At 32.3% G+C, this 18228-nt stretch overlaps 1 protein-coding gene across 1 annotated transcript; it reads left to right on the forward strand.

The window, feature by feature from the left end:
- Positions 1 to 7523: 7523 nt before the first annotated feature.
- LOC7483435 (flavonol synthase/flavanone 3-hydroxylase) lies at positions 7524 to 9226 on the forward strand. The gene is made up of 3 exons (XM_002317947.4): positions 7524 to 8044; positions 8134 to 8455; positions 8781 to 9226. The coding sequence occupies exons 1-3, from the start codon at positions 7686 to 7688 to the stop codon at positions 9051 to 9053; spliced, it is 954 nt and encodes a 317-aa protein (XP_002317983.3). The 5' UTR covers positions 7524 to 7685; the 3' UTR covers positions 9054 to 9226.
- Positions 9227 to 18228: the final 9002 nt, after the last annotated feature.

Below are 18228 nucleotides of genomic sequence, written 5' to 3' on the forward strand. Positions count from 1 at the left end.
GTAATTTTCAACCAGCTCAATATTAAAAATAATAAAATCGATAAAGATAATTTTGAAAAAAATAAAAAAAAAAAATTATGTGAGGAAACACTGTAGCAATCCATAGTGTTTTAAAGATAAAAAAACTACAAAGCTAAATTCTCAACCAGCTCAATATGGAAAAAAAAAATTGACAAAGACAATTCTGAAAAAAAATCATAAGAAAAGAAAAGAAAAAGCATGTGGGGAAACACTGTAGCAATCCACAATGTTTTAAAGAAAAAAACTACAAAGCTAAATTGCCAACCAGCTCCATATTAAAAAAAAATCAACAAAAACAATTCTGAAAAAAAAACACGAAAAAATGAAAAAAAAAGAAGACAATTTTGGAAAAAAAAGAGCAAAAACAAAATGAAAAAAAATGAAAAGAAAAACATGTGAAGAATGTTAAAGCAAAATTCTCAACCAGCTGAATATTAAAAAAAAATTCGACAAAGATAATTTTAAAAAAAATATGGGGAAACACTGTAGCAAAACAAAAACCATGTGGGGAAACATTATAACAATTCACGGTGTTTTAAAGAAAAAATCTACGAAGCAAAATTCTCAATCAGCTCAATATAAAAAAAATAAAATCGACAAAGACTATTTGGGAAAAAAAGGAAAAAAATCATAAAAAAATCATGTAGGGAAATATTGTAGTAATCCATAATGTTTTAAAGAAAAAAATTGCATTACTAAATTCTCAACCAGTTTAATATTAAAAAAAATCATAGTTTAAAAAAAAATAAAAAAACAAAAGAAGAAAACAATCTTGGGAAAAAAAAGAAAAAAAAACATGCAAAACCCAAAGAAATAGGGGGGGGGGGTGGGGGAAAAAAAAGGAAAATAAACAAAAGAAAGAAAGACAAAATAAAAAAACAAAAATAAATGAAAAAATAGCAAAAAAACAAAAACTAAAACAGGAAAAAAAATTAAAATACATGGGGAAGCCACAGTACATTCCCCACGCGTTTTAGAATATTTATTAATATAGAAATTTAGCGGTAATGTAATGATACTTTCTTCACGGGAAACCTAAAAGAAAATCTGTGTGCTGGAAATTCTCTATTTGCTTGTATCATAAAACTACATGTATGGAGAACTAATAAGTAAATTAACTAAATCTATAAACTAATTAACAACAATAAAACACATTAAGAGCCAGCTATGGCAAATGATGAGTTGTTGGATGTGTTGGGTTTTGTTTCACATTGCATTCTCTCGCATATGACAAAAATTACTCCTACATTACATTACATTAAAGATTCATATTACAAAATATAATTATGGAGTTTAGTTAAACAAAATTCAAAACATAGGGACCCGTATAAAAAAAAAGCTAAAATTGTTGTAATTTTCCATTTTTACTATTCAAATGGCATTATATTCTACACCTTCATCCTGATAGTTTTTCACTTGTATATTTCAATTATAAAACTTTATTTTTTTTGCATTTTAGTCCTTAATTGTTGAGGAATAAAAGAAGAAGTTATAAAAAAAAGATGAGGAGAGAGAAAGCTCTCGGTTAACCATATTTTAGACTAAAACATGATTATTTTGGTGTTAATGAGTTTGTCTTGCATATAGAAGTTCAATGGAGATGGTTTGGGTGCTAGATGATGTTGGAAAAAGTAGATTGAGATCTAAAAAGTTTGTTTTGTTTTGATTTTTAGTTTTTAGGCTAATTGCATAGTGTTTTTGTCTTGAAAATTTGATTATAAGGGTTTATAGGATGTTTTTTTGGTGTTTATAGGTTAAAAGATGTTGAAATTTTGGTTTAAGTTGTTAAAAACCTTGGATCCTAATTCTTTGATCACTTAAGGTGACCGAAAATTTCTTCAATAGTCGAAATGTTGATTGGCCTTAAAAAAAAAGGTTTACGAGTTCGATCCTTTTTAAAAGCCAAGCATGCCCCTTTTGGTTCTAAAATAAAAATCATTTTAAATAAAACAATTATTATTATTATTATTATTATTATTATTATTATCTTTTTAAAATTTGCTTTTCAAATAAGAATTTTTTTCAATGGTGACATTAACAATTACTTTATAAATAATTATATATGAAACTAATATGCATAGTTTTTAAAAATTAATTCTTATAAATATTCAATGAGATTAAAACATTTTTTTTATTTCTTCATAAAATTCTCTTAAATGAATTATTCCTTTATCCTTGCATACATTTGCATACAAATTAGCAAGGCATAATTTTATAATTTTTTTTTTTTGAAACTTGTTTTTCAATTCATGATAAGTTATTCAAGAAATGATACTTCAAATAAAAAATTATCTTTATTAAAAAAAAAATATAAACATTAAAAAGAGAGTTTTCACTAAAGAAGATTTAGACAAAATATTACAAGGACAACCTGACCCACTAGTTTTTTAAGAGTTTTTTAAAGATTAAAGATTTTATTTTTTTACTTTATAAAATTCTTTAAAATTAATTATTCATTTATCTTTGCATACATTCACATAAAAATTAGCAAGGCATAATAATATATTATTTTATTGAAACTTGTTTTTTATGTCATGATAAGTTCTTATTCAAGAAATGGTACTTCAAATAAAAAAATATCTTTATTAAAAAAGAACGAAATACATAAACATTTAAAAGAAGTTTTCATTGACAATATGTTTAAAATCCTCTGAATTGAATTAAATTTAATTAAGATGTTTTAATTAAATATTTTTTGAAATCTTAAGTTTTTATTATATTATTATTAAATATATAGGTTGGGCCGGACCAAGCCTAGTTGGGTTGACTGGCAGCCCAACATATATATATATATATATATATATATATATATATATATATATATATATATATATATGCTGGAATGGGTCCAACCCGACTAGGTTGGGCCAACTCGGCTAGGTTGGGCCAACTAACGACCCAACATCTTTTGTTTTTTTTTTTTTACATTGGACTGGGATGGACCCGACCCAACCATCTGGGCAGGGTCTGCCAGTCCAGGACCGCATGGTTGCTGGCCTGACCCAACAACCATGTTAAATATCTGGTCATTGCATGAAAAATCATGCAATGGCTAGATCAGGGAGGGGGGAAATACAGGAGGAGGAGGAGGTGGCGCAACCTTGCTTAGCCGGAGGCAAACGGTTGTTGGAGTCATTCCTAGTGTTGTAGGAAAGACCAGAGTGTGGTTGGTGGTGAGACTGACAGCGTAGGCTCAGTGAAAGAAGAGGAAGAAGAGGTTGCAGGGAGAAGGAAAATGGAAACAAGGGAAATAACTGATTTTTTCAAATTTTTGCTTTTGATTTCTCCCTCCATCAGACCATGAAATCCACCCTTATTTTTTGGGATGAAAGAGCGATATTTTGTCTTTAATGATGTCAAATCTTGGCGATTGATTCAGCCCCGAAGGATTCAAACTATTGGCTCAAAGTGACCATCATGAACTGTTAAATTTGTCACTTGAAGGTTGAAGGCTGGTTGGGTTGGCTATTTTGGGGCAACACCATTACTGTTGTGGTGTCAATTGACCAGAAAGAACCGTACTAGGGTGTAGTCAGATGTCAAGTCATTGTTTGTGTGCAAGTTTTGTCAAATTTGGGCCATGTTTGTTTCCTGGAAAGTAGTTTCCGGGAAACCACTTTCCAAACTTTCCTGTGTTTGTTTGCCATTAGGAAAGTTGGTCAACAGAAAACACTTTCCGGTCAACGGAAAACACTTTCCAGTCAAAGAAAAATTTGGTTTGGTTTCCAAGAAAGTGTTTTCCCTTTTGGTTGTGTTTGTTTTCCGGAAAGTGGTTTCCGGGAAATCACTTTCCAAACTTTCCTGTGTTTGTTTGCCATTAGAAAAGTTGGTCAATGAAAAACACTTTCCAGTCAAAGGAAAATTTGGCTTGGTTTTCAGGAAAGTGTTTTCCTGGAAAATTTGAGCGGAAAACACTTTCCAGAAGTTGTGAAAAATTTAGAAATGTCATTATTTGCTGATTATATTAAATTTGATCCTCAAACTTTTGATTGCTATATATAATTTGTTTTGAATATTTATTTTTCAATTTCATCTCTTAAAATTTAATTTTTATATTAACTTTGGTCCTTATTTTTATAATTGCTATTTGCTTTTTCCTTATTATTTTTTATTGAAATTTTTTATCTATCAAATTTGGTCCTCATTCTTTTGATTGTTACTTATTTTATTTGAAATAATTTATGAAATGTTAATTATTATTATTTTAATTTCTTCATCTTTTATTTTTTTTAAATTTTTTAGATTTGATCTCTATTATTTTGATTATTATTTATTTTATTTGAGATAATTTATGAAATTATATTTTTTCTCAATTTCATTCTCATTCAACTTTTTAATTTGTAAGATTTGTTTCTCATTATTTTAATAAACTTGAGAAAAATAAAACATTAATAAGTTATTTTCCAACTCATTTTCCATGACATAACCAAACACTGGAAAGTGTTTTCCAACTTATTTTCCATTACACTACCACACATCGGAAAATACTTTCATGGAATTCGCTTTCCCCGGAATTCACTTTACAAAAAGAAACTACTTTTCAGCAAACAAACGGGGTCTGATGGAGAGATGAAGCATTAAATGCCTTGGAAAAGAAGACCACTCGAGTAGTTTTTTCTAGTTTAAATGAAGAAGAAGATGAACAGTCACTATAGGACACGTTATTTGGTCCCTCTTTTTTACTGTTCAAAACGACGTTGTTTTGGACTTTTTAGGATTTTAATTTAGGGTTTTGGTCAAAGTTTAATTTGGTCCTCCATCATTTAATTTCTTTCAATTGCACCACTAATTGACCATAAACTTTTAATTTTATGCAATTTTGCCCCCTACTGAATTTCAATGTCAACCCTGACTCCAACGTCTTTTTCACATTAGACCTTGGTCTTGGATTTATACAATTTAACCCTCAATTGACCATTAAACTTTTAATTTTCTTCAATTTCACCTCTAATGTCAATCAATTAAGTCCTCATAGTTCGACGTCTTTTGCAACATGGTCCTTGGCTGCAAATTTCTTCAAATTAGCCCTTAATTAACCTCATAACTTTGATTTTCTTGTGATTTTACCCATGATTTGAACCAATTGACTTTGTAAAAATTAAATTTGGTCTCTTAAAATTTTAATCATCTCAATTAAGCTCAAATTAGGCCCCTCAAACTTATGTTTTCACTAATTAAGCCTCTAATAAAATTAATTTGACCCATTTAAAATATAATTCAGTCCTTGGACCTAATTAAATCCTTCAATTGGACCCAAATTAATTTTTAAATATAATTAAACTTTAATTTGGCCCATGATTAAGTCAAATTAGCATATTAAAAATCTAATTATGTTCTTGGACTTAATTTTTATGCAGATTCGTTCAATAATCATGTAACTTGACCTTGAATTTGCATTGTATCTCTAGTTTTGGGTAAAATGAAATACAATTAGGCTCCCGATTCCATCCAAAATTATAGCTTGATTTTTTTTACATTTGAAATCTTCTCAGCTTGATTTTGCCAAAATACCAGTTTTCTTGCTATTATTATTTTATTACTTTATTTTTATTTTAGAAAGAAAAAATGGTCAATTTGAGTAATGACCTAAAAATGAGTGATGACATACAACATCACCAAAATGCTCTTCTCTTCTTATCCTATCATAGGTCATATAGTTTGTCCATAATTTTATAGCTTGTGTAGTCTTGAGAAAAAAAGATACTAGAAAAATGTATTTGGATTTTATTTTTTGGATTATTCATGGTAATGGTATTAGAGGTAGAAAGAGAGGGTGGTGTATGTTATGGTTGAAGGAGGTGAGTTATTTGTTGTTAGAAATATCTAGAGTATTGAGAGATCTTTGAATGAATAAAATAAAAGTGATTATGATAATAATATAGAAAAAAAATGCATTAAATTTAGTGATAGAATCTCTCTTTCAAAGGTATGAATTCAACTTATTTATCAATTGAATTCAAATTTAACAATATATCTGAACTCAATTTTGGTAGAAAATTGATTCCAAACAGCTTGGATAGAAAAATTTGATAAAACATTAATAGTACAAACTATTTACCCAACACACTAGTTTCTTGATAGTTTTTTAATGATTAAAAACTATGTTTCATGTCAATAACATGTTAGTCCTAACTTTATTATAAAATAAATTGACCTTCATGCATCTTGGTAACCTTTCTAGTTAAATAAAGTAAACTAGATTATGTGCATACACTATATATTTGTTTTCTTGATTAAGAATTTAAAATTTTGGGAAACTATTCACTAGCTAAAATTCAATCATGCAACCTTGTGTGGGGATGTACGCTTGGTCTTGGATGCCTCGGTATGTCTCGAATGTCCTTTCTAACCTAAATGTGTACGGGGTTCATTCATTTAACTCTTTATTTTTTTAAAAAAATCCTTTTTAAAATAAATAATTAAAATTATATTTAAAAAATCATTCAATTATTCCACGTATTTTAAGTGAGATTCAAGTTTTTTTATGGTGATTTTTGCAAGTACTTTATGAATAATTATATATAAACCTAATATGTAAAACAATTTTAAAAAACTTATATGTGAATTTTCAATTAGAATAAAAAATATATATTATTTTTATATTGTTTTCATAAATTAGTTATTATTTTATCCATTCATATATGCACATAAAAATTATCATGAAATGTTTTTTTTGGGTTGAAACTTGCCTTTCGAATCATGAAAATTTTATTTAAAAAACATGCTTATGATAAAAAGACATGTTTTCATCAAAATAAAAAAGTAAACTAAATGAAGGAAGATTTACCTCAATAAATATATGTTTTCTCTTAAATTTTAATTATTAGAATTCTTGTGAATTCTTTTTGGTTTTTTTTTTCAATTTCAACCTTCAACAATTAATTAATTGAAAACTAGTCTTTATAATTGATTTTGATTTACTTTTTATGAGTTATCCTGGTGTTGTGACTTAGATCGTGAATCTGACAAGTTAACGCAAGTTAATTTTTATGTCTCTTTTCTAATGGATGTTTTTTTTTTGTTTTACCCTTTAATATTGAATTGATTTGAAATTGAGTTTTATACTTTATTTTGATTTGTTTTATATGAGACTATCATTATCTAATGAGTACTCCGGTCATAAATTTGACAAGTTAACTGAAATTGATCCAGGTCGATCTAATATGTTGGAATCTCAATATTTTTTAAAAATATTATCTTTATTTCTATTTGAGTTAAATTATGTTTTTACTAGTTATCTAGATTATGTTTGAATTTATTAAATAGACTAGATTGCATCAGTAAGCTCCAAGATCCAAGATGATTTAAATTTTTTTTTTTTTGCTAAAAAAAGTCAGCAAAACTTAAATATTTTTTTTACATTAAAAAATTTAATCCTACTAGTAGCGTGCCACGTTAATAAAGTAAGATCTACACTTTTAAGATTCTCAATGGCAAAACGACACCAAATTCCGACGTGGAACTCGTCATCTGGTTTGTCCGAACTATTTGTTTCTATGGTGGCACGCATAATAAGCAACGGATTTTGTGTGTTTGGTTGCTCAAAAACTATGCTTACTGACATTGCAGAAGTGGGAGTTTATTGAATAGTTAGTCCAGACTTGGGTAGTACTAGCTATACCCCCTTGTGAAAATCGCTCAAGTAAAACTGAGGTGAACTTGAAATGGGTGAGTCTTGCATTCCTACTGTCGATCTCTCACCTTGCTTCCGAGAAGATGATGAGGATGGCATGAAGAAAGCCAAAGAAATTATCGGTCAAGCTTGTTCCGAGTATGGATTCTTCCAAGTGGTGAATCATGGTGTTCCGCTTGGTTTGATGACGCGAGCCATCGAGCTTTCCAAAACATTTTTCGAGACGTTGCCGAATGAGGAGAAGCTCAAATGTGTTCCTAATTCTGGTGCTCCCCTTCCGGCTGGTTATAACAGGCAACCAGAACAATCGCCAGACAAGAACGAGTATTTATTGATGTTTCCACCAGCCTCTAACTTGAATGTTTACCCACAAAACCCTCCTCATTTTAGGTCACGCTAGCTCACATAATTGTTGCTTTATTGTTGCCCTATTATATTTTTTGCATTAATATTCCCTTTTCCCTAATTGATTTTTCCAGGGAGGTATTGGAACAGATATTCGCTTACTTTACTAAGCTAGGTGTGCTTATTGAGAGCATATTAAGCCAGTGTTTAGGTCTCCCTTCCAACTTCCTCAAGGAATTCAATCACGACAGGAGCTGGGATTTCATGGCAGGCTTGCATTATTTCCCTGCAACCGAAGCTGAAAACAACGGAATCACTGAGCACGAAGACGGGAATTGCATCACTTTTGTTTTCCAGGATGAAGCTGGAGGCTTAGAAGTTCGCAGAAATGGGAAATGGATTCCAGTCATTCCTACGAGGGGCTCATTAGTAGTCAACGTTGGCGATGTTATTCAGGTAAAATATATCTATTTTATTTTTATATTATCATTTGCTAATTGTAATCATAATTAATTTTTAAAAGCAGAGTTAAATAACTAAATTACTAGATCTGAATAATAATAATAATCAATATCGTTGTCAATTAGTTTCATTAACATTATTCTATAATGAAAAGACAAGAGTAGTTGCAATGACCATTTTTTTAATTTGCATGTTCCTTCGCTATTATTGCTCTCTCCTATTTTCGTCTCAATGTAAATATAATATGCTCATAATTAAGAACTACAATATTATTGTTTGCTGACTCAATTTGGGCACTGGACACTCATGTCAAATTAAGGTATTGAGCAACAATAATTTCAAGAGCGCAACGCACAGGGTGGTGAGACCGAAATCCAAAAGTCGATATTCATACGCCTTCTTTTATAACTTGCACGGAGACAAGTGGGTTGAGCCCCTGCAGCAGTTTACGAAAGACATCGGAGAGGCACCCAAGTATAGAGGTTTCCGGTACAAAGAGTACCAGGAGCTGAGAATGAGAAACAAGACCCATCCACCGTCAACGCCTGAAGACGTGATTCGCATAACCCATTATGCACTCAATACCTCTTAATTAGCCTACAATATTCTCTTTAAATTGGTGTATGAATTTCCTAAACAAGAATCCTTCAACAGCTCCTCCTTTCCTGTTTCTATTACTATTACAGTACTTCTGTCAATCCTTTTGGTTGCTTGATAAGCTGGGCATGTGTGGTTCTGAATATTATCATCTCTCTTTCACTTGTATATTTTTTTCTTTTTTTGTCATACTTGACGGGTTAGCATGAAAAATCAACGTCTCAGATTTTAACTCAAGCTAGGTTTTAAGTTATATAAAAAAATAATATTTACTCAATTATACTTAATTAGAGGCTAAACCTAAATATCAAGGGAGTTTGTTTTTTTTAAGAATGAAACAATGCAATTTTAATAATAATAATTAGCTCGAAGTTCATCCATGCATGAATTAATCTAATAATATAATATTTACCTAGGATTGTTTTTGAATTAAGGGGTATTTGAGAGTGTAATTACAGTTATTTTTAAATACCTTTTCATTTAAAAATATATCAGAATAATAATTTTTTTATTTTTTATAAATTATTTTTGGTATTAGCATATTAAAATAATTTTAAAAAATTAAAAAATATTAATTTTCAGAAATATTTTTAAAATTTAAAAACAAACAGATGGTCTCAAAGACAGGGATGACAACTGCCCTATACATATAGATAAGCTACATTTACATTTTGTTTTTATTTTCCCTCGATGAACAACAGAGTTTAGAAAACAGTGCCAACGATATTGTACTTAACGATACTGTCCGTGACTGACCACTACATATATTATACTATAAATGAATATAACTAGCTAGTTGCGTATGTCATTGACTAAAAAATGACTTTGGAGAAAAAGACAAATCTGCTTGTACTAATTGCTAAATCGTTTTTGTAAGAAAACTTGTTAGTGACCCTGATTTACTTTAATACGGTATTAGAATGAGGTGTTGTACTTATCCCACCCACCATTAATAGAAAAGGAGATGATTACTCTAAGGGGCGGAGCTAGAATTATTTGTTAGAGGACTATAATTAATATAATAAAATATAATATTTATTTTACTTTATTATACATGAGTTATAAAAAAAACCTGTATAATTTAATTTTATTCAAATAACTTACTATAAATATATAATGATCTTTGTATAAGGTAAAAGGTTCGAAGAAATACCAAATTGAGTCAAAGCAACGAAGTTAATTTTATCTTCATAATATATTCATCACTTTAATGTTGTTGGTCTTTATATCTATCAAATATAAACATACAAAGTATATAAGAAACATTAGTTAAAACGAAGCATTATTTATGTTCGATAAACTTTGAAATAAAGCAAAAAATAATAAAGAACTATTCTCACTAATCAACGCGGGTTCTTTGTAAACTGAGGCGCATTGGAGTTGCTCAACCATAACTTTAACATTACACATTGGAGTTGGTTCACTAGGCTGCGAGTTATCAATATTTTTTTTGAAAAAAAATCAAATTCTTCTTATTTTGTTCATGGTTCAACCTAAAATCAAAACATATATCGTGAGAAAAAATTGATAATTTTGGTGATTCTGCTAAAAACAAAACATAAAAAAATCAAAGTATAATCAAAACAAACCAATAAAATATATCTAATTAATTAAAAAAATTAAGCACTATAACAAGAATTTAAAAAACAATTGGTAAAATTACCAGATTTGAGAAAAAAATGAAGCAAAAATGGTAGAATTATATATAAAAAAAACCTCATCAAATTATTAACAAACATCTCAAAACAAAATAAAAATAAATTTTAAATTTAAGTTACCAATAAATTAATTGATGGCTCTGCTTCAATCTTTCCGTTGAAAAATTTTACTTATGATTTATATTTATATTTTTTTTTTGACCGGCTGCAGAATTTATTGTGTAAAGTAATGATTTTATATTTACAGGATTTATATTAGGGATACGTAAATTAATTTTTAAAAAATCAAATTGAAAAATCGCACTTAATTACAGTAAGAAAACTCACATTTGTAGAATAAAAAACCTCCTCCACACTTAATTACCTTATATATATATATATATATATATATATATATATATATATATATTACAGGGGCAGAATATTTTAGGGGGGGCCCGGGCCCCTGCTTGCCCCCCTTCATTCCGCCCCTGATTACTTTATTCTTCAACATATTCAAAGCTCCATGCTTTATATCATACATATATAACCTGTTCCGACCGACAGGTTGATTTGGGATCCAAGCAATTTGAGATCTTGATATTACAATGTTAAAGTCACACAAATTAATTATTATAATTTAAACAAATAAAATAATATAGAGCAAGTAAAAGGTCGATCTAACGAGGAAGATCTACTCCGGTTTTTATGCTAAATGATTCAAAGATAGAGGGCTTTGAGATTATTTGAACTACGCTAAGGTAAACAAAATAAAGTAATCGAACTAAATTAAATAAACTGAAATTATTAAGAGAAAAATCTTGGTCTCAAGTAAACATCCACTGCCAAAAACCAAATCTGATCATTGAGACGATACATCAATTTATATTCTGAATATTTATATTTCTTTAATATTAGTCAGTTAACCAATTCGCAGTGTAACTAACCCTAATCATTAATTAAACAACCACAACGTCTACTCTAATAATTTAATTTAATGGCATCCTTAAAAATTAGATAGGTTGATAAATTTAGACAACATAATTGTATGTAGTCTATGTTTGATTTAATGAAATGTTTTTCCTAAGATTAACAATATAGATCCACCATAATTATTAAACTTAGTTGTTTCACAAGTTAAATATCATAACTCCGGTTTTGATAACAAACTTAGCAATAGATTGGTTAAAATAATAACTTAGAGTACTCTGCTCTAACAATCAAACTAAATAATAATAAGAAATAAGCATAGAAAAACATTCATACTTATCATATAATTAAACTGAAAAGAAAAGATAAAATAAATCTCATAGTTTTTGAAATCTGAAGGCTTCTGTAACCTTTCAACCAAGAAAAATAGTTTAATCTTGCATGACTATCGAAAAACTAAAGAAGAAAAAAGATGAAAACATAATTTCAGGTGTAGAAAAAAGGTGAGAGTTTTTTCTTTCTTTCTTGCCGCCACCTCATTCACCTCTCTCTCTTAGATAAAAAAAACCTAATACCCACCTTCCTACTATTTGTTTATCAGGAAAGAAAAAAAAGAGTCATTTTCAAAATAGACAATCTATATTTAAGTAGTATAATAACTACTTTTTTATATAAAAAAAAGAAAAAAATAGTCTTGCAAGAAATCTTCAAACTTTGACTTTGGACTTAGTGAAATTAATTTGCATGTGTAAAGACATTTTCCATATGAATAAATAATTGTCATGTCGGTTTGGATGTTTGGAAAGTAAGTTGGACTTGTTTCTTCATAAAACCTGTATACTTGTAGAACTTATGGGCTATTTTAGAAAAATCATCTCTCTCTCATATGAGCTCTTTTTCTGCTAAACTTTGGTAGGTTGGTAGGTCTTTGAGTTAGGAATCCAATAAACTTGATTTTGCAACAAACGGACTTCTCTAACTCAATATATTCAAGTCACAATGGCCGAAGGTCAAAATTAGAAGAATGCGAGACTTGTCATTGAAGATTATGATTTCCATGCTCTTATTTTTCCTTGCCATATATTGATAAAAATGTATAGATGTTAGCTTTCTAATTCCACTAGAATCAATTGATTTTGACCTCTACAGCTCAAGTTCTGTATAGAACATCGATCAAAGGTCAAATTTGCCAATATTCAACATGGGCTGGAACATGGTCTGAATTTTATCTCTAAATTACTTCTTTTCGAGTTTTCCATCAAAAAGTGTTTTCAAAACATATATATAAAAAATAATATCAAGGCATTTTATATATAAAACGTGGGCAAAATACTAAGTAAATGTGGATAAAACTATCAAATAATATGGTTGCATCACTTGGTCGAGTTTCAAATGGTCAAAACCTGTGCTTGCAATTAGCATGGTGAAACCCAGGTGACCTGCTAGGTCAACCCGAAACCCGGGGGAGACCCGACCTTTTTTATTTTATTTTTTTGAATAAACCAAAAAATATAAAATTAATTTATGAATACTTGGCCTCACATATTTTGCTTTATAGCTGACATCCCCAATAAATATTTCTTCACTCTTCCATGTGGGATATCTATATTTATAGTTTATATCCACATGAAGTGTTTCTTAACTCTTCTATATGGGATAGCCATATATATATATATAGACTACATATACATGAAATGTTTCTTAACTTTTTCATATGAGATAACTGTAGTCTATATCCACATGAAATATTTTTTAATTTTTTCATGTGGGATATTAAAATCTCATATTTTTTTTTAATTTTTTCTAAGTTAATCCAGGCTAATTTGTGTGACCCAGGACCTGGTCTTTTGGTAGAATTAACTCCCTAACCGAGTTTAATAACTATGCTATGAATATCTAGTTGGTAGTTCAACACCATTTGTAAATATTGTCATCATGGCTAAGTGAATAGAGTAAGCACTATGGTTGGGAAGGATTGTGAACATTTCAAATAATGGCTAGAATAAGGAGGATTTGGTGGAAAGAAGAAAGATAATGAAGTGGATAAGTAAAAGCCAATAATTTTCAGCATATGGGTCGTTGGAATGGTAAATAAAGATGCTCACCAATAAAATAATACTAATAATGATAATAATGATAATAATAATATAATTAATCATTCACTCTAACACCAACCTGGATTCACCACGACAATTCCATACCTATCCACTAAAAACATATAACCTTCTTTCAACAATGAACCATATAATCTATCGACACCAAACAACTAACATAGACTTGGTCATAGTTAAGTTAATTGAGAGATAGTTTTGTATAATTGTGTAGGTTGCATAAAGGTAGCAATCATCCTTTGTATTTATACTTGTAGGGTTGTGTACAATATAATGGTGGGATGTATTACATACAATAACTATTTCTATATAAGAGTGTTTACATTGTATAGGGTCTCTTTCCTTAATACACCCCGTCAAGCTGAAGGTGGAGATTCCACCCGAAGCTTGGATCGAAAGTAAGCAAACAAGATTGGAGGAAGAGGCTTGGTAAGGACATCGGCTAGTTGATCTTTGGAAGAGATAAACCGTACCTGAATTTATTGCTTAGTAACCCGATCACGGACAAAGTGATAATCAACTTCAACATGTTTAGTACGAGCATGAAATACTGGATTTGCAGATAAGAAAGTGGCCCTAAATTATCACACCATAACGTGGTCACAGTTGAAGAAGGGACCCGAAGTTTTGTCAATAATGAGCGAATCCATAAAATCTCAGCAGTACCATCAGTTAAGGCTTTATATTCCGCTTCAGTAGAAGACCTCGCAACAGTGCGTTGTTTCCCAAATTTCCATGAGATAGGGGTAGAGCCAAGGTACACAAGATAACCACCTGTGGATTTACGATCGTCAATACTACCAGCCCAATCAGCATATGTGAAACCATGAAGAGACAAGGGAGAATCCCTAGTGATGTGCAAACCATAAGTTGCTGTAGCCTGGAGGTAACGCAGAATGCGTTTAACAGCAGACCAATGATCCTCAGTGGGGGCATGCATAAATTGACAGACCTTGTTGACTGCATAACATATATCAGGTCTAGTGAAGGTAAGATATTGTAATGCCCCAACAATCTGTCGATACCGTGTGGGATCAGAGTAGAGAGTACCTGGTATAAGTCCTAATTTGGAAGAGGCAGATAGAGGAGTATCAACTGGTTTGCACGAAGTCATACCTGCTCGTTGGATGATATCGAGGGCATATTTATGTTGGCTTAATAAGATACCCATGGCAGTAGATTGAACTTCAATGCCCAAGAAGAAATGAACAGAGCCCAAATCCCGAAGCTTAAATTCTGATTGTAGCAAAGTAATCAATCTATGAAGCACAACTGAGTTACTCCCGGTTAATAAAATATCATCAACATACACAAGCAAGTAAATCATAGCACCATCGTGAGAGAGAATAAATAGAGAAGCATCACCCTTGGATGCCTGAAATCCAATGGAGAGTAAGAACTCACTCAACCGATTGTACCAAGCGCGAAGGGCTTGTTTCAAACCATACAGAGATTTATGGAGACGACACACATGAGACGGGAGTGCAGGATCAACAAACCCAGGCGGTTGCGCCATGTATACCTCTTCCTGAAGAATGCCATTTAGGAAAGCATTATGAACATCCAACTGATGAATGGTCCAACCATAGGAGACAGCAATAATGAGCACAAGGCGGACTGTTGTAGGCTTAATCACTGGACTGAACGTCTCCAAATAATCAATCCCTTCTTGCTGAGTGAAGCCGCAGACAACTAATCGTGCTTTATATCGGGCGACCTGACCATCAACATGTCTTTTTATTATGTAAACCCATCTACTGCCAATCACATTCATAGTTGGATGGGGAGGCACCAACATCTAAGTCTGATTAGAGTGAAGTGCCTGAAGTTCCTCCTGCATGGCATTGTCCCAAGTAACAAACCTGTTTGCGTCCTTAAATGACAATGGCTCTTGCTGAGGTAAGGTTGTGACTCGTGAGACAGCTGCAACACTAAGATTATCATTTTTTTCTGGCCGCGGTCGAAGCACCATAGGATGGGTGCGAGCCCACTGAGATGGAGAGGAGACAGCGGTAGGGACATGCTGAAAATTGAACTTAGACAGATCAACACATACGTTAATTCCAGGAGGAGAAAGAGAGGAAGAACCTGTGGTTGAAGAACTCAATATAGGCGCAGACCGTGATGGAGACCCAACAGAAGAAGCACCTACAACAGGGGAGCGATCAGGGGATAAACCAGGGGAGCTGGCAGCAGCATCAGACGACGCCTGTGAGTGTGACGAATCTGAACTTGCAATTGAAGAATGATCATAATAACATGCAGATAATGGTAAGTGAGCCGAAGGAGGTGTAGGCAGTGTAGGGGGCAGTGGTGAAGGGACTGAAGAGGCTTGCATGAGAGGATGTAAAGTGACGGGTATAGAGGGAGCAGGGGGATTTTTGGGTGTTGCTGCAATTTGTTCAATTTTATCAAGAGGAAAAACATTTTTATGAAACCGGACATGACGAGCAAGATAAATTCGTTTGGATGACAAATCAAGACATCGATAACCGACATGCAAGGTACTATATCCTAGAAAAACACAAGGAGTGGACCGAAAATCTAACTTGTGAGCATTGTATGGACGAAGAAAAGGAAAGCAGAGACACCTGAAAGTACGAAGAAACGCATAATCAGGTGTCGATTTTAGAAGACATTCAAACAGTGTCTTATTATTAAGAACTGGAGTGGGCATGCGATTAATCAAATAAACAGAACTTTCAAAAGCATAACTCTAATATTTAAGGAGAGCGTGACACTGCCCAAGGAGAGTTAGTCCAGTTTCAACAATATGTCTATGACGGTGTTCAACCATGCCATTTTGTTCATGAGTGTGCGGGCAGATCACACGATGATGAATACCAATCGTTTTAAAAAATGTATTTAGTTTTCGATATTCACCACCCTAATTGGTTTGAACAGACTTAATTTTTAAGAAGAATTGGCGCTCCACAAGCGCCTGAAACTAATGAAAAATTGCAAAAACATCAGACTTAGCAACCAAAGGATAAAACCATATAAACTTTGTATGAGCATCCACAAAAATAACAAAATAGCGAAAACCATAAGATGACAACATAGGGGATGGACCCCAAACATCACTAAAAATCAAGTCAAGAGGAGCTCGAGTTTGATGACCCGTAGTTTTTAGAGTCAGACGTGATGACTTGCCTAGAGGGCACGCATGACAATGAAAATTAAACTGAGTGGAAGTACATGACACTTTTTTATTTTTCACCAACAAATACAGAATACGTGGACTAGGATGTCCAAGGCGACGATGCCAGACATCAGCTGAAGTAGATAGACAGGTAGAGGAAAAAGCTTAAGGCAACGACGTTGTGGACGATTCGGACAAAACATATAGACCATCTCTACTCTAACCGGAAAGAAGAACTTCATTTGTCATGAGATCCTTAACATAAAATAGAGAGGAATGAAATTCAAAAAAGACGTTATTCTCAAGACAAAATTTTTGAACAGATAGCAGAGGTTTTTTAATGGTAGGAACATGTAAGATATTGGATAAAGTAAACATGCGGTTTGGTGAGCGAATTTTAGAGTGAGCAATATTTGAGATAACAAGGCCCTTACCATCACCAACATGCAGATGATCATTTCCAAGATAAGGTTCTGAACTCGTCATACTTACAAGGTCCGGCGTGACATGATGATTTGCACCTGTATTAGGAAACCAAGTAACAGAAGTAGTGGAAGAGACAGTATCAAATGTAAGATTAGCATTAGCTTGCATATGATGAGTAGCCAATTGAGAACATTGTTGAGCAGTATGCCCATATTCATAACATAGCTGACATTTTATATTGCGAGTATAGCCAGAAAAGCGATTTCCTTGCTGCCCAAAACTGCCTGTTGGCCGTGAGGAAGTGCCAGATGAGAACCGGTTTCCATGTGGGCTATATTGTTGTCCTGAAGTATAACTGTGAGCTGGTCCATTGCCACGATAGAAATTGATGCGATTGTTAGGTCTCCAGCTCCCACGAAAATGACCCCATCTGCCAGATTGATGCTGCACAAAGAACGCAGCTGGCTGCTGCGTTGGAGTTGGTAACGGAGGAGCTGTTACAGATGGCTGGAGAGAGGCTTTGTGAAGAAACTCATATGTAAGAAGGCTGCTATGGAGATCAGTATAGGTGATGGGAGCATCCTTAATGGACAAGCTGGTGACGAGATCCTTAAACTCACTGCGTAACCCTCGAAATACATACAAGTTAAATTCTGCCAGGGAGATTGGTCTGCCAGCGGCAGCCAGTTCATCAAACAAGGCCTTTGCCTTCTGCAAGTAAATGCTGGCAGAATCATCATTTTGTCGTAAATCCTGGAATGAGCCATGGAGCTGCATAATCCTGGAATGAGCCATGGAGCTGCATAATCCTGAAATTTGAGGGAGATGCAAGAGCTGTTTCCAGTGTTGTCCAGATGGCATGGGAAGTGTTACAATCTACAACCAAGTGCAGAACTTCCACCGAGAGAGAAGATAGGAGGGCAC

Source organism: Populus trichocarpa, chromosome 12 (genome assembly GCF_000002775.5).
Source record: "Populus trichocarpa isolate Nisqually-1 chromosome 12, P.trichocarpa_v4.1, whole genome shotgun sequence".
In the NCBI taxonomy this organism is placed as follows: Eukaryota; Viridiplantae; Streptophyta; class Magnoliopsida; order Malpighiales; family Salicaceae; genus Populus; species Populus trichocarpa.